This window comes from Musca domestica, unplaced genomic scaffold (genome assembly GCF_030504385.1).
Source record: "Musca domestica strain aabys unplaced genomic scaffold, Musca_domestica.polishedcontigs.V.1.1 17, whole genome shotgun sequence".
Classification (NCBI taxonomy): domain Eukaryota; kingdom Metazoa; phylum Arthropoda; class Insecta; order Diptera; family Muscidae; genus Musca; species Musca domestica.
This window is the reverse complement of record NW_026712230.1, coordinates 2,404,976-2,423,424: the sequence shown is the minus strand read 5'-3', so window position 1 is coordinate 2,423,424 and position 18,449 is coordinate 2,404,976. Positions and strand designations below refer to the sequence as shown.

General features: G+C 35.0%; 1 protein-coding gene across 1 annotated transcript in view; it reads right to left on the bottom strand.

Moving 5' to 3' along the window:
- Nucleotides 1–5,736: 5,736 nt before the first annotated feature.
- Nucleotides 5,737–18,449, bottom strand: part of LOC131801578 (protein late bloomer-like) — a 32,462-nt gene continuing 19,749 nt past the window's right edge. Inside the window, exons 2-4 of the mRNA XM_059120378.1 lie at nt 6,752–6,910; nt 6,339–6,677; nt 5,737–6,269 (exon numbers count right to left, since the gene is read on the bottom strand). Coding sequence (XP_058976361.1) covers nt 6,198–6,269; nt 6,339–6,677; nt 6,752–6,910 — 570 coding nt within the window. The 3' untranslated portion in view covers nt 5,737–6,197. The remainder of the gene's footprint in view (nt 6,270–6,338; nt 6,678–6,751; nt 6,911–18,449) is intronic.

Below are 18,449 nucleotides of genomic sequence, written 5' to 3'. Positions count from 1 at the left end.
AAATTCCAAAATCTCTATCAAATTTCAAATCTGAAATTTTCTATCTCAAATTTTGCGAAGCATAGAGAAAAATATTAATGATCCTATGGTTAATTAATATATAAGGGACACTAAAAATGTTTGGTCTAAGAATCCAAAAAAACCTTTTGATCTACTAACCGAATATTATAGCCTCCACTAAATTGACAGTAATCATAACTTTCGTAGCATTAGATCTGGTGTAAATATAGGTCCAATATTTATGCTACATTAATTTATGGACAAATGCTGGGGGTATATAAAATATACTCGTACCCTACACCATATAACTGTCGGTACACTAAAATTTCTGTTTATATACAGACTAACTTGTTTTTGTGATTTTTTTTTATTTTTGTGGTAGAGGTACTTGAAGAAGTCGATCCGTGTTACGTATCGTAGAACTCGATAAAAATTTCGAAAAATGTTAAGATGGACCTAATTTGGACTAAATCGGTTCTGCCTTAAAGAGTTAAAGTGGGCACCAGCCAGACAGATAGACGAACGGAAATATCCTGCATATCGAATGTCCTAAAATGGATTTCGACCAAAGAGACATTAGACCTTAACCAATAATAATACAATGAGATACACTTTTTGGCCATATTAAAAAAAGTCAAAATATTTGGCAACATTGTTCGCCGAATAAACACTTATACAGCGGAGAGCATTATTTTGTATTATTGAGTATTCGTTAAGGACGAAGTGTTTGTATGTGTATTAGTGAAAAGTTAAAAATAAGTTCAATGTTATGTTGTTTACCGTATCTACACGAAGACTTGAGTAATAATCCGCCTTTCATAAACATTGTTCGAATAAAAGAATCGATGTCAAATATGTTAACCGTTTTTAGGCGATGTGGGCTTTTGGTGTTAATGGAGATGGAGAATGGAGGAGATCCTTACTGATAGAAAAAAGAATTCTTGTTTTTCTCTATCTGGATCAATTATAGGGCTTAACAGCTGATTTGATTTGAATCAAACTAAATTAAAAAATTGTAGTTACTACTAGCCACTTTAACATTTTAAGGCACGAATAATTGTCCTTCTCTAAGGATTGTTTATGATGTTTGCGCTTATCATATGGATATACATATATTTCTCGTATAGAGAGAGATAATATATGGATACAAATTGGTATCCGGAGGTTTTGGTGGCCATTATGCGCTAGAAATGAAGCGAGAAACCTCATTTTGTAGTCATTCTTGGGTGGCGCGTGCTGAGTGCGATGGTGCTGAATCCTGTTGGAATGTCCAAGGTCTGTGGCCAAAATGTTTGCGTGCCCAAGGCTTTAATATACCCTCCAGACTATTTTCGCGATAATATTCGGCATTTATTCTGATCCCACGGTCGATTAATACGAGCGGAGAACAACCATCCGGCGCTTGAGTTCTGGTGGCCAAACGAAGGTGCACATTTTCAGCTGACCACTTTGGCAAGCAAACACGATCATTTTGTTGTTTACAAACTGCTGGACAACGAATGTTTTCTCATCGGAGAAAACCAAATTCGGCAGTTTACCACTTTCGGCCGAGCGAAGCAACTCTCTAGCTCTTTTGAGTCTATTTTCTTTCTGTTGCGGTGTAAGCTCTTGCACTTTTTGGAATTTCAATGGCTTTACCCCAAACTCATTTTTCAATATTTGCCGAATTGAATATTGCGATATGTTCAGCTGACGAGCTATTTTTCACATCTCGCCACTGCGACACGGGTTTCGATCAAGTCGCTTCTTTACCTTTCGAACCATTTCGGCTGATGTTGCTGTTTTCTTCCGTCCACTTCCTTAAAGTCGGGCTACGAGCGATGGTACGAAATACAAACGATTTATTCACATTTAAATGCTGAAGTGCTCTCCAGCCAAAAACCAAGAAATCACACTATCACGATTGAATTCCGTCACGAATAACTTTTTTTCTGGAAAATTTTCACCAAAATGCTTTTGTACGCTTGTAAACAATATAATCAGCTGTCACTGGAATAATTTTAACAGTTGTCGGACGAGTGGCTTAAAAATGACAGCAGTCTGAAGCTGATTGCAGTTTTTTTCATCTCACCCTGTATATATACGTATGTTGTAACGTGGACCTGTTTCTAAACGTAATGTCCAAAACATGGACTGAATACTTGTTCTATGAAAATATGAAATGAAAAATATTTCATTTACAAAATTTTTCATTTCACATTTCTTTCCTTTATAAAAGTTCTAATTTCACATTTTCATAGAACGAGAATTGAGGCACAAAGACTATAAAAAAATCATTAACAGATTTGTTATCATAATACACTTAGACCAGTAAATGTTGTAACGTCATACAACATGTTGTACAGACAAACTAATAAAAAACCTCACCTTAAGTGATTAACCCAATTTAAGCAGGTTATCCACACAACTGTTGAACTTGTGACACATTTTTTAAACATTGTATATAATTATTACTCATGCGGCAGAAACGCCAGTGCCTACTACTCCCACTAATGTTTCTCGTGCATAATTATTTTTTTAGTTTTTTTTTTTTTGTTTATTATGAAAACACTGCACGCAAATAATGCACGTTGGATAGGTACATATACAAATTTGTGAGAGAACATTTTCCCAAAATGAAACAAGTATGTTCAGAATTGTGTTGGGTGTTTACAATTGGCGATGTCAACATCCGTTTTATTGATGTCTACATCCGTTCTTATTTTCATTTTGCCGAAGCAACAAGTTGTTCGAGTATTTTCCTTCCGTAGCAAGAGAGCTGATGAGGTTTTCTCTATTTTCTCTTTCAACATTCATATTTCGCCTCCGTTGGACACCAACCTAATCAATGTTGCTAAACTGCCACTAAATGTTGTTTGCACGCAATTTGCAAATGAAAACAAATACAAAATTTTCTTGTTATGTCTATTTGTAAACAAATTATTTTTATCAACATGTCAGATATGTCAGAGCTTTCAAAGAAAGCTTTTTTTATAATTTGTTATTTTGTATACAAGAATGACATGGCTGCTAATGTTTACTCGCACATGTTTATATTCACGTTCACCAACACAGTGGAATATATTGTTGACATGCATGTATGTACATACATGCATGTGTGTGTAAATGGATGGACTCAATTCAAGGGTATTGGATGCCCTTAAACTTAAAGTTCATAGAACTTTTTCAGCTATTTCCAGTAAGAAATTTCATTAATGGAAAACAAAACAATCGAAAGTCAATTAATATGTTGAATTATCCGATAGAAATGCGGAAAAAATTTAAATTAATCTTTAAAAATAAACAAAACACAATTATTGCACAGTGTGTAGAAATGTATGTAAACGTAGGAATTCCTAATTTTACAAAATTTAAAATTTCAAGTGTTTTTCTAATGTGTCCATTGCTACCCAGCAGATTTGCTGAACGGTGGAACGTTAAAGGAACACTTTAACTTATCGTCTTTCCTTTCTTTACATTTCTTAAGCCATAAATATGTACAAAAACAAGTAAAACAGTATCAATCGGTTTTGCTGACCCTCAGCCTTTGTCAATTTATTATACCCTCCACCACATATAGTATGGAGGGTATTTTCTGTTCGTCATTCCATTTCTAACTCATCGAAGTAATAATTTTACATCTAACAAAGTTTATTTATTCTTGTCCGTCCGTCCATCTGTCTGTCTGCTATAATCACGCATTTCACCTAACTCTGATATAATATAACCCATCACATTTCGACTATATCGGTTACTTTCTCCACTTTATATAATATATGTTTTTTTTAACGTTGAAGTTTTGTGGGGAGGTGTCAGAAGGTGTCAGGATTTGCCTAGTTTAAAGGAATCTGATACTAATTTTGCATTTTTTAAGGATTCAAAATTTTGACTTCTTGTAAGGAAGTTATCAGAAGAAGACCTAGAGTTGGTAGAAATATTGGAATATGCGAAATTTGAAGACAATTGGACTCTTGTTTCACATTTTATACGCGTTGTGAATGTTCAAAATTTGTACTCTTTGTGGGACAGGTATTGGAAGGCCACTGATAAATATTTTTGGTTTTGCAAAAGTGTGAACAAAATCGGATGATCCTTTCTTTTTCTTTGTGGAAAATTACTTTATTGAAAATGTTTACGTTTTGTGGTGAAGTACTACAAGGATTGGACCAATATTGCCTATCTTCGAACTGAATCTAAGTTTGATAATAAAATTACGATGTACCAAGTTAATACCAAAATCTCCCGCCAGACAGATGGATAGACACACAACCTTATATCGGCTCTAAATGACCTGAAATGAATTTCGTTTTGGTCGTATCAAATGCTATATACCCTCTGTATATTTAGAACATACTCCGTTTTGTTATTTGAGGGATTTGGATCAGCGATATATTTTGTATGTTTGCTGGCGCTGAGATTCGAACCTGCGATCTTAGGTTTTGTAGTCGGACGTGCTACCTTTTGCGCCGCCGCTACTCATTTGTTGGTATGATAAAGATACGTTTTGTTGCCATGCTAATTTTATGGAGATAACTCATCATTTTTATCTTACTGGTAATGCCTTTATCATTATTTTTGGGATGCTAGTAATCCAGAGGGCATCTGGTTGTCATTACTAGCAATGCTGAAAGTGGTACAAGCGCTTTCAAAGTTTTGCTTAGGGTTTTCAAATGATCCTGTTCAAATATAAACAAACGTAAGATTGCGAAATAATTTTTTGGGGTGGTACCAGAAGAAATTGACTTGGTTTGCCATTTCGAAACTAACGTAAATGCGATAAATGTATACATACCACTTCAAATGCTTTCTATGGGATCTCGTTCAAAACGATCTCGTTCCACCATAGTATGGAGGGTATATTAAGTTTGTCATTCCGTTTGTAACACCTCGAAATATACATTTACGACCCCACAAGGTATATTTTCTTGATAAGCATAATTCTATGTCTATTTAGCGATGTCCGCCCGTCTGTGGAAATCAATCTAGCTTCCGAACTAAATCAAGTAGGTTGATAAAATCTTACTCAAATATATATTATGTCTGCAGGACTTTTGGTATTGAAAATGGACCATGTAGGTCAACGTTTTGGTATAGCCCCTATGTAATGGTACCTCCCTATTTTTGGTATTTTAATGATTTAAGCGACATTATTCACCGAAATTGTTTCAATTTGTTATTTAAAGTTCGCAATGAATACTACAGCGTATGACAGAAAAATATCTGTGAAGTTTCATGTTTTGGTATGGCCCCCATATAATGTTAACTCCCGATATTCGGTATTTTGATTTAATTTTCAAATTTCGCATTTGTAATAGCTTATGACAAAAGTTGCCTATGCAGGTCCACGTCGTCCTTAATATAACGGCCGTATTCGGTATTTTTTTTGAAAATGGTTAAATTCGTTCCAAATAGTGAAGGCTATTCAAAGTTCGGTCCGGCCGAACTTACAGCTTTTTTACTTGTTAATATTTTTTTGTCTCTGACGTCATCCTTTAAATAATCAGACATCATTTGAGGGCATACATCTGTCGGCAAGACCGACTGATACTTTTTGATTTGTTTTCATACACGTTTAATACTGTATCTATTCATCCCAACTTCATCTATGACTTTGAATTTCTTATCAGCTAAATATTTTACTGATGAATAAATATGTGTCATTGTTAGATTTTTTTGTTTATTTCTTAGATTTTTTTATTCTGTTTCATTGTCTTTGTAAATAAATTACTAAATAAATTACAACACAGTTAACAGACATTTATAAAAATAAATACACACGCAGATAATAAAACATTTATACATAAAAAACTAAATCAAAAAAATTTAAAATACATACACATATTGATAGAGGAGGAGGGGGTAGAACAAACATTTCGTTCTTTACTTATAAATACGTTTTTGTTTCTGAATAACCAACAATAAGACTTTTAATAAATTGCACTTGTTTCGCGTTCTAGTTTAAACAATTAATTCATATTCAATGTGTAATTTTGTAAATATTAGAGAATAAAAAATATACAATTCGGTGGTAGAGTTTGGGGGGTGTTGGTGGTCGCGTCTTCTCCAATCAATTCAAATTTAAAATACATTTAACATTACAAAAATACATTAGCGTTTCAAGAAGTGAGAATGAGATGCCAAATTTATTATAAATTTGTACTTCCTAAAGTTAGTCGGTAGATAGTTAGGTAGGTAGGTGTCGAAGTCTAATGGAATTCTTAAAATTGCATGCGTCTTTGAGTGTTGCGGAAACTGATGGCCAAGAACACTGCCAGCAGGAATCCAATTATCTGAAAATAAAAAAAAAATATTAAATAATAATTCAAAATTATTTTGCAATAGAAAAAAAGAGTACTTACCACAAACGCCACCAGGGACCATGAAACAACAGTAAATATGTACGCTTCACTTTCATAGTGCCGTTGTAGCTTATCCTTGCAGCCTTCGAAAAACAGATTCGAGGTCTTGGAGGCATCTTCATCAATATAGCAACTGATTGGTATGGCCTTGTTCAGGGTAATATAATCATTTGGGCTGATTTTGCCACAGCATTCGTGTTCACTTTGAATGGCATCCATGGCATTCGATTCCCATGCCTTATCGACGGTTTCGACAGCACTACGGACTCCCGTGTCAGTCATTCCCACGCAGGTCAGGGCAATTTGTACCGCCGCCAGCACCAATAAGAAAACTGCACACTGCGAGAAAAAAGTGTAAATAAATTTTAGTTTTTGAAATTATCCAGAATTGCAATCCACTCCAATTCGCTTACCGTTGCTGTCAGGCACACCGACTCACGGATGGCAGCAAAACATCCCAAAAAGGCAAAGAACACAATGAGCGAACATGCAATGTAGGCACCGATTGCTATGTCTTCACGCATAGAATCGGGATTGAAGGAAATCACAATTATCGATGCAATGGCAAAGAGCTGGAAAAATAAACAAAAAATATGAGTTAATAAGATAAAAGTCAATATCTGCAAAAGTTGTTATTGATTTTATTAAACAAAAAAGTTTTTTTTATAAACAGGGTGAGATGAACAAACTGCAACCGACTTCAGACTGCTGTCATTTCCAAGCCACTCGTCCGACAACTGTTAAAATTCAAGCGTGATAGTGTGATTTTTTATACTTGGCTGGAAAACCAAAAGTACCTATCGTTAGAGCACTCCAACATCTAAATGTGAATTAATCTTTTGTGTCTCGTACCATCGCTCGTTACCGTGATTCTGGTAGCCTAGCCCTACGTCAAGGAAGTGATCGGAAGAAAACAGCAATATCAGAAATGGTTCGAAAAGTAAAGAAGCTACTTTATCGAAGTCCGCGTCGCAGTGGCCGAAAAATGGCTCGTGATCTGAACATATCATAATATTCTATTCGGCAAATAGTGAAAAATGAGCTCGTGGTAAAGCCATTGAAATTCCAAAAAGTGCAAGAATTTACACCGCAACAAAAAGAAAATGGATTCAAAAGATTTGAAGAGTTGCTTCGTTTGGCCGAAAGTAGTAAACCCCCGAATTTGGTTTTCTCCGATGTGATAAAATTCTTTGTCCAGCAGTTTGTAAACAAACAAAATGATCGTGTTTACTTGCCAAAGAGTTCAGCTGAAAATGTGCACCTCCGGTTGGCCTCCAGAACTCAAGCGCCGGCCATGGTGATAGTGTGGGCGGCCATAACAGAATAAATGTCGAATATTATCGCGAAAATATTCTGGAGGGTGCATTAAAGACTTGGGCACGCAAATATTTTGCCCGCAACCGTGAGGATATCCATCCGTTGGACTATTGTGTCTGGAGTATTTTGCAAAGCAAGGTTAGCACTAAAAAAATACCAAAGTGTCGAACATCTCAAGCAAGCGCTTCGCTGGCAATGGACCGCAGAACAACATTCGAGCAGCGTGTGACGGTTTCATTGGCCGTTTGAAGGGCATAATTCGTGCCAAAGGTGGCCAATTCGAACAAATCTAAACTTGTTTCTAAAATTTTAGGCTTTTTCCGACATTTTTTGCATTCATTCAATAAAATAAAATTGTTGCAATTTTTTATCTCATTCTATGAAGGGACATCTATAGTTTGAGATGTATTTTGCATCTTTGGATTACACCCAGAATCATTGTTACAGAAAATGGGTCATATTAGTCCACTTTTTTGAATAGTCATCTTGTATTTTAAGTTTTTTTTTTTAGTTTTGGCCATGTTTTTCGCCAAATGTTGATATTTTGAGTTCTTATTATGTAGGAACACTATTTGCAAAAATATCAATATAGGACCAGCTCTTATAAAAAGATGTCCCCTGTTTTTTGGGGTATTTTCCAATCGATTTGGCTAAATAGTTTTAATTCCTAGATTAGTTTTTAATTTAATGATCTTCTGTCCTGCTTTCAATGGAGTTTTAACAGAGTTTTGCTCGTTTTCACTCGGGAGCGGAACTTGCTCTCAAGCAGCATTGCTCGAAGAGTAGGAGTTTTATTTGGGGTTACTCTTCACTCGTTTCAAAAGTTAGATTGGGAGTCATATTGCTCGAAAAACAGTTAGAGTTTGCTCTAAGAGTTAAAAAGAGGGAAAAAAGATTTTTTACTGATTTGAAGATGATGTGAACTGAAAGGAGGGGGTAATAGTGTAGTGCATAGGGGCAAATCAAAGAAGAGGAGAACAGAAGAAACACTTCAGACGAGTTTTCCTCTTTACTCGAATTCGAGGGAATTAAATAAAGTAAATTATTCTTAACTGTAACATTCATGGTACAATGAATGTAGGGTCGGCCATGGCTATGCATCAATTCTACTGTTTACAAAGATCAAACGATTCCTTTCAATGATACTAAAATTGATATGAAATAAAACAAAAATGAAAATTTATATTGAAATCATTCGTCATGTTTTGTAATATTGAAGTTGATTTGAAAAAGATTGGTTCATACTGAGTAAATTATTTAATTGTTTTTTTTAAATATAATTCATTATGAAATTTGAATGTACACAATAAAATACCTAAGGAATTCGTTGTTAAAATGAAGATTTTATGGTTATAGGTCCCACACAATAACCCATAAATTAAGTTATAGTTCTGAGAAATTGGCAATAAACTTTATACATTCTCCAAAAAAATAAAAGAGATGATTTTGCTAGCAATCGGTAAGATTATGACTAATCTCACTGTCAAAAGATGCTTCATTTTTGCGGTCATTTCAATTTTTCTCGTTCGGTTGTTAAATACTCAAATGGGTGGATGGCTGGATGGATGATTAGTCAAGTCAACACAAATACCTCTGATTGATAATGGCCATAGGTTAGTCGCCTAGAGGAGGAATGTGTTTTGTTTTTGCGTGATACGCTTCAGTGACATACCTTTGAAGTCCACAAAAAGCACCTAATGACTAAATTAGAAAGCGGCACTATTGTTGTGTGGCATTTTGCTTTTGTTTATTTAATGTTATTTGGACATTTGAATTATGATGGATCAATGATTCAGCGACGTGATCCATTGAAATGGAATTAAGTCAATAAGAACAGAATTAATTAACAAAACATTGAATGGTTTTATTAAACGAAATCAATTAGATCATTTCAATTGTTATTAACAATGACGTCATGCTGGATTACGTTGTGTTCGGTCAAATAAAAACCATATCATATTTAATTAATTTTTCTTCGTATTGTCGTTGTTGGTGAATATTTTGAATTGTTTTCTATTTTTAGATTTCCATTGGATTTACTTTAAAATGCTATTGCTTAACCTTTGGTGATCAGAAATAATTTTTGTTTTAAAATTCACACAGTTTTGTATTTTAATTGGCACTTTCATAATTTTTTTGTTCTGAGGTGTCAAACTGTCACTTGTTGTGATTTATTTCCTAAAAATGCTATTATCTCCATCCAAAAATATAAATCGTACTTATTTTGTTTATAAGTATTTAACTTTGCCAACTTTTTTTTCTTTTCCTTGAATGATATTCTCTTAAGTTGTGATTTTGATTTTTAATAAAACATTGGAATGCACTTATTCGAGGCAAATACTTGGAATATTTAAAAAGTATAAATATATATTTTTTTAATTGATACTCTTTTTAAATACGTAAGGATGTTGTCGGTTCTAAGGCAAATATATATCGTCCTTAACAAATTACCTCCTTGGCAAATAACATTAGTGTTATCGTGTAGCCCCCATAAAATAATGGAACCCATGTGACAAATGCAATCTAGGAACCATCCTCACAATGGAAAAAAATATGATACGTCAAACAATTCTAAAATTAGTAAACCTCAAAATTATTAAATAATCGTTATTAAAAAACATTACAATTTTTTGGAAGATTGGGCTGAGGCCAAATTTTTGTATTCGATATCGAAAAATTTCGATTGATTAAACATACTGAAATTAGTATGTTCATTTTAGATTGGTATAATTTTGATTGATATAAACTCTAATATTTTGCCGTTTCTGCCAAATTTTTTAATTTAATAGAGCTAAAATAGACATTTTAATATTAATTTCGATGGAAATTTTTTGATATTGAAATAGACAATTTTCCCACTGCCCAGAAAATGTACTCATTACAAACCCTTTTTTTTTTGCTACTAAAACTCGATAAATAAGTTATTAATTAGCAGCTATTACTGGCCAAAGTCGATATAGGGTTGCCCATATTCGACGGACCCATCTGGCAACGCCATAACTTTTGACAGAGATGTCACATCGCTTAATGACATACCGCGTTTGAAGCGTCAGTCCAAGCAGATTTTTACCATCAACCAATACACGCCACGCGAGCGCTCTGAAATAGTTGAAATTTACATTCAATAGAAGAAGTCAATTGTGAAAACTCAACGTGCTTTTAAAACATTAAAAAATGTGAGAAGTGCGCCTTCTAAGAACACCATTAAGCGTTTATACGAAAAATGTTCAACCGATAAGGCTCTTTCTAACCCGAAGAGGCCATATAAAAGTCGACCAAGGCGATCGGCCGAGAGCCGAGAGCCGAACATCCCAAAAACGCCGTTCTCAGCAGTTGGGCATGGCTCGGCACACTTTACAACGGATTATTCGCATTGATTTGCATTTGTTCCCGTACAAAATTCAATTGACGCAAAGAATGTTGCCTGTGGACAAGCCTCGTCGATTGGAATGGCCCCAAAATGTGTCATCGGAATGGCCGAAGATGACAAGCAATTTTGGAACAAAATTATCATTTCCGATGAAGCCCATTTCACATTGAATGGGACCGTAAATAAGCAAAATTGCCGTTTTTACGCCACTGAAAATTCTCAGGAGATTCAAGAAGTGCCTCTTCATGACGAAAAAGTCACAGTTTGGTGCGGCGTTAGTGCGAAAACGGTCATTGGGCCGTTTTTCTTCCAAAATGAAAATGGCCAAGCTGTTACCATCAATCAGGAGTGTTATCGCTACATGATGACCAATTTTGTGATGCCAATTATTCGTCGAAAGCGTATGAAGCAGTTCTTTGTTCAACAAGACGCGCTCCTCCGCACACAAGTCGCATAACAATCGATTTTCTGAAGAATTTGTTTCCGGGCCGTTTGATGTCGAAAAGTGGTGATTTGGACTGGCCACCGCGTTCGCCCGATTTGACGCCGCCTGACTTCTTCTTGTGGGGATATTTGAAGTCAAAGGTTTACGTTAACAAGCCAAGGACCGTAGAAGAGCTCAAGGACAACATTCGTGAAGAAATAGCCGCTATTCCGGCGGAAATGTTGGCGGCAAAAACGATGGAAAATGCAGCAAGAAGGGCACAATACGTCATCAACGCCAAAGGCGGCCATTTGAGAGATATCCTATTCAAAAATTTATGTAAACAAATCTACTTGGAAAAAATTAAATGATTAACATTGCCAACGGCCAAATTTTTATTTTTTTCTTTGAATTTAAAAAAAAGTACATAGGTCCGTCGAATATGGGCAACCCTGTAAATAGCTACAAATTTCGGTAGCCCCGATTTATAATGAGAATTTCTAATGGGAGTGCATTGTTTCTAATTTTAACTCATCTGTTTAAAATGTAACATGTACTTTTTTAAAATTTGTTTTTGGATAGAGGAACCCTAAATGGAAAAACCTATGGTAAAGGCAGACCTTCGAAATACGATGGAGTTTCGCTATGTTCTCGAATTCGAGCGAGAGTTCTCCGTGAGGGAAGAAAAAGTCGAGTATACTCAATTTTTCGATGTCAATCGAATAATAGCGAACATGTTTTGCTCGTTTGAGAGTGGGAGCAAATTTTGCTCGAAATCGGGAATATTCTATCCTTGCCGAGCACTCTTTTAGTTTTTGTCATACCATTGCTGTGTTTGCAGATATGTGTATTTTCTCAACATTCAACAAACATGTTGAAGAGCACTGTCGCCAATCTGCTCCCTCAAATAATATGATAGTGTTGTTGCTTTTGAACATAAAATTCACCGTCCTCTTTTTTGGCTATTTTTCTCATCACACACTCAAATCGGCATCCAAAACATTTTTTATACCCTCCACCATACAAAGTTTGGAGGGTATATTAAGTTCCTCATTCCCTTTGTTACTCATCGAAATAATAATTTATATTCTTGATCAGCGTAAAATTCTAAGACGATTTAGCCCTGTCCGTCCGTCCGCCCGTCTGTTGTAATCAAGCTACAATCAGAACGAATTAAGATGGGAAGCTAAAATTTTGTTTTTAGTCTTCAGGCAGATCAAGATTTGCTTTATCGGTATATTATATCGTATAGCCCCCATATAACGGAACCTCCCGATATTCGGTATTTTGATTATTTTAGCTACATTTTTCAACGGAATTGTATAAATTTTACAGAAGGTGTTCCTTGTGAGTACTTTACCCCCTCAAAGAGAATGGTCTATATAGACCTACGATGTCGTATAGCCCCCATATAACAGTACTTCTCGATATTCGATATTTTGATGATTTTAGCCACATTTCTCAACGGAATTGTCTGAAATTTTGCACAAGGAGAAATGGATTTGCCTATATAGGTTCACAATATCGTATATCCCCCATATGTCGGCACCTTCCGATATTCGATATTTTTGAGATTTTAACAGAATTTTTAATGGATTTTATTTCTTTGAAAATTTCCTAATTCCTTCCAAATGGTGTGGTGTATTCAAAGTTCAGTCCGGCCTTAATTACTGCTTTTTTACTTGTTTTAACTCGATTTCACTCTTAGAGTAAACCCTCTCTTTTTGGATAATTTTGGTAATAAAGATTTAAAAGACGAAAAGTTTGAAAAGATTAAATGAGAGGATACACAGACAATGCGGCGAAGAGGATTAGAAGAGCAGAATGCAAAGCCTAAAGACAAATAAGCAGTATGCCGCAAAGGAGAATGTAGACCTTCGCTTTTTCAGAAGCGACGAAAATTATTTGGTCTCTTAAAAAACTAGACAAACAGCGAAATACTGCATGTCGCTATCCAATGGACAGTGCAAAAAGCGAAATAAATTGCATATATATAATATATTTTACGTGCGTTCACCACGAGTCATAATGCCTCTTACAAAGGGGATGATTCCGAGTATTCCTTTGCTAAAGGATGACAAAGCTTCTCAGCTTGCAAAAATAGCCAAGAAATATTTGATAAAAATTCTTAAATACCATTACAAAGCTGTAGAGCAACGAAATGTTATCATCGCCATCTGAAAGTATGGGCTATGGATTCTTCAACACAAGGCCTTGTTTGTGGAGGAATAAGATGTCTTCCACAAGAAAGAGAACACAATGAACCTTTCCTTGAGATCGATCGACAAATCGAAGAAAACATATGAGGGAGACAACTAGATAAACATCTGATCGATTTAATTTTTTGATTTCATTACGAGACACGTGTTGTATTTATTTGATGATAGATCTGTACACCCTCATATAAATTTATCCTCATTTTTTCCTAGTGCCAAGATTATTCAGCACAACACATCCTTGTCAAAAGTTATCAACATTATGGTATTCCTCCCATATATAACAATAAATATACCTTACGCCTCTCTTTGATAAATTATATTATTTCTTTGTGCATTTGTTTGTAACACACAACAGGAAACAAGACGATTCAAAGATAGTTTCATAATGTCGTCATTGAATTACTTCGAACAATTTTGATGACGAATGAAAACCCGTAAAAAATCATACGAACATGTTGTTGTACCCACACCACTGTGTGTTTAATTGAGCCAAAAATATAAGTCGTACTACACAATGTTGTAAAAGGACCCTCCTATCTCGCCGATAAAAGAAGCTTATTATTTTGAGATGATTCCAGAATATTTAGTGGAAGGACTAAAAACCAAAAAAAAAAATCCGATTTTGCAGTTGCTCCACAGGCCACAGGTATCTATATTTTTCAATCCTGTTAGAACGACAGCGGGTGTATTTAAAGGGAAATTGTCAGAAAATCTTTAATACCCCCTTATGAGAAAACCCCTTCATGAGAAAGAAGTGAACCAGGCATGAACTTTTCTTCTAGTGTACGTAGTTTTGTGGAAAATATTGGTTTCAGATGCATCAGACATTTAAATTCCGACCATTAAATTGGATTAAATACATTTTTTAAAATTCTATCAAACAAATTGGAGAACTAACCCGTAGGGTAGTTGTAGGATATCACATGGCCCCGAACGGCTATAGCCTTTGCTTGAAATATATTTGTGTTCTCTGGAATGAAATGAGGAACAGCAAATTAATTGTATAATCAAAGTGAATGTAATAATTTACATTCTCTAATTATTTTTCTTTTCAAGCTTTTCAAACAAAAATGTATGAGATTTCATTATAGTTTATTTTCATCACCTATCTTGTTACTATTTAAATTAAACAAGATTTCCTTCATTTCCTGATTTATTTTCTTGTAAGCGACAATCCCCAATACTCTTACCATTTTCACAATATCACAATCTTTTTTATTTTCATTATTACAATACCTGCATGTTTCGATTAGGTAGGTCCCACGCCATTAGTTCATAATTCGATTAAAAACTCATCTCCTGTTGTTAACAACATTGTGTCTGTCTTTCGCTGTCCTCCACATAAATGGAGATGCTCAAAATTGAATCACTTCTTTTCATTTTGCACCGGACACCAAATGTTAATTTCATTTAGTCGGTCAGTCAGTCGATCAAAGCACCCACGAAATGAATCACTCGCTGTGTGGCGCTGCACAACAATGCATTGGGTGGTCATTGTTGTCCACATCTGAGCGAACAATTACTGCCTCCCACACCACACATCATGGCATTTGTGTTAGTGACCCCATTTGGCCTCCGTGCGACAATGGTTAAGATTCGTCCATTCATTCATTCAAATTATTGCAGTTAATTGAAAAATATTTATTGACAATTTTTAATAAATGATGCTGACATATGACGAGCACTGGCATGCATTAGAGAAGATCTAATTAACAAATTGTGAATGATTATCATTGCCATACGTCGAGTAAATGAGCGCTATGAATGGCGAAAAGAAGGTGGATTTATTTTAGAAAATTTTTGAAAACCCGCTTTATTGAAAAAATAGGGATCTGAATATTGTGAAAGTTTATATAGAGAAATACTTTTAGAAGATATTACAGATGGGCAATAAATACTTAAATGTTACGCTGAAACTTCGGCTAGTTTCTGCCAGAATTACTTAATGGCAAATGCAACAAGTTGTCACCCTATTCTAGACATTTTCTGTAGATTTTTAAAATAAGATATCTCTGTTTAATAAATAATGTTTATGGAAAATTGAATAATATTATTTAAATTATGAATTCATAAAATATCACATCTATAAATAATTAATTTAGAATACATATTATCTTTTTCAAAATAATAAGTCTATGTACTCCATTTTTGATAATAATTGGTGTCATTTGGTGTCCGGAAAAGGAAAACGAATTGAAAAAGAACTGTTGTTTTTAATATTTGGAAGCAATACAACCCATACCATTCGCTCGTAAACATATATAATTGGTCATATATTGAGCCGCCGACAAGCCGAATAGTTCATTCAAACTTTTTAAACTTGAAATTGAATTGGCAAAGGAATTAAAATTTTATCGTTTCTTATTGCAATATGGCTATAAATCAAACCAGTAAGGAGGGAAGGGCCAACTTTATTATGTGCTACAGCGCTATTCATATTTAACAGAGCAAGCCGTAACAAATTTGTGTAAATGCTATTATTGGAACTATGATGGTTATTGAATGCATTATGGGAGCTATATGCAAATCTAAATCGATGTCCAATAAATTTGACGAAGGTTTTTTTCTACTGAGTCTGCCAAGGTTTAAATATAAAATCGGATGAAATATATATATGTGTCATATATGTTAATGTTTTCAGAACCTTGTCGTGCAATTTAATTAGATAAACGTAGTAAATTTTGGATATGATTAACATCAGATTATATGAGAGCTACGTCTTAATCTGAACCGATTTCGATGAACTTTGGCAAATGTATTTCTATGTTGTATCTGTTATGTTGTACCGAATATCACTTTTATAGAGTGTTATTACGGCTTTAATGTCATATCATATGTGATATATATGTTGGCACTACATCTTTATCTTGACCGATTTTCCTAAATTTCATAATCCTTTCATTCAATGAAGAAAATCTAATTTATTTGGTCAGCTATTATTTATTTTATATATTGGACTATTATATATGGCAAGCAAAGGCACAGTGCAAAATTTTATTTCAATCGGAGATGAAAAAACCGTAACCAACTTCAGACTGCTGTCATTTCTAAGCCACTCGTCCGACAGCTGTTAAAATTATCCCAGTGACAGCTCATTATATTGTTTACAAGCGTACAAAATCATTTTGGTGAGAATTTTCCAGAAAGAAAATTATTCGTGATGGCTGGAAAACCACAAGTGGCTATCGTTAGAGCACTTCAGCATTTAAATGAGAATAAATCTCTTGTGTCTCGTACCATCGCTCCTTACCGTGATACTGGTGGCGTAGCCCGAGGTCAAGGAAGTGGACAGCAACATCAGCCCAAATGCTTCGCAAAGTAAAGAATCCACTTGATCGAAACTCGCGTCGCAGTGGCCGAAAAATGGCTCGCGAGCTGAACATATCGCAATATTCCATTCGGCAAATATTGAAAACTGAGCTCAAGGTAGAGCCATTGAAATTCCAAAAAGTGCAAGGACTTACACCGCAACAGAAAGAAAATAGACTCAAAAGAACTAAAGAGTTGCTTCGCTTGGCCGAAAGTGGTGAACTGCCGAATTTGGTTTTATCCGATGAGAAAACCTTCGTTGTCCAGCAGTTTGTAAACAAACAAAATGATCGTGTTTACTTGCCAAAGAGGTCAGCTGAAAATGTGCACCTTCGGTTGGCCACTAGAACTGAAGCGCCGGCCATGGTGATGGTGTGGGCCGCCATAACAGCCGATGGTCGCTTTCCGCTCGTATTAATCGACATCGTGAAAATAATCTGGAGTGTGTATTGGACACGCAAACATTTTGGCCGCATTCCTACAGGGCTCAGCATGCGCCACCCAAAAATGGTTACAAAATGAGGTTTCTCGCTTCATTTCCAGCGGACAATGGTCACCATCCGTTGGACTATTGTGTTTGGAGTATTTTGGAAAGCAAGGCTGGCACTAAAAAATACCAAAGTATCGATCAATTCAAGCAAGCGCTTCGCCGGGAATGAGCCAAAATACCGCAGTGCAACATTCGGACAGCGTGTGACGGTTTCATTGGCCGTGTGAAGACCATATTTCGTGCCAAAGGTGACCAATTGGAACAAATCAAAACTTATTCTAAAATTTGATGCTGTTCGCTTTCATTCAATAAAATTTAAAAAAATGTAAAAATTATGGCGTTTGACGTTGTTGTAGTTTTTTATCTCACCCTGTAATGCTAATTCGAAAATTTCCAAAAGTGTGGAAGAGAGAGGATTTTGCCCCTTTTTTTTTGTCATTTTCGATGTAAACACTCACCTTTTCTCCGTACTTATTTTTTGTGTCGTTTAATGTAATTATAAACCAATTATTAAAGAACTTTCCACATCTACCTAAATGCAATGATCCAATTCTTCTAGTACCTTCTCATACTACTGATACTTTTTAACCGATTGTATACCTCTTTATTCAAAAAACTTCTTTATACCCATATGAGCTATCGTATTCCCTACAGCTCACTTTTTCATTTTCCTCAATTCGAACCAAATCAGCTTCATTCAGTTTTGTTGTGGGTCGGTCGTCAGTCGACTTGATGGAAAACTGCGTTGCGTTCAATAGACAAATTCCAGTAAAAATGTTTTTTTTATGGAACAACAAGACATAAATTTTATTTTTTGGTTTTAAACAACTGCTCATATTTGTGTTTGTGTACGCGCATATTTTGGCACAATTATTTTGTGTGTGAGTAAACAATGCCTACATCTTATTACGTTTACAATGTCTTAATATCCATTTATATGACTTCACACCTGTTTTTATGACAGCTTATCTCGAAGATAAAT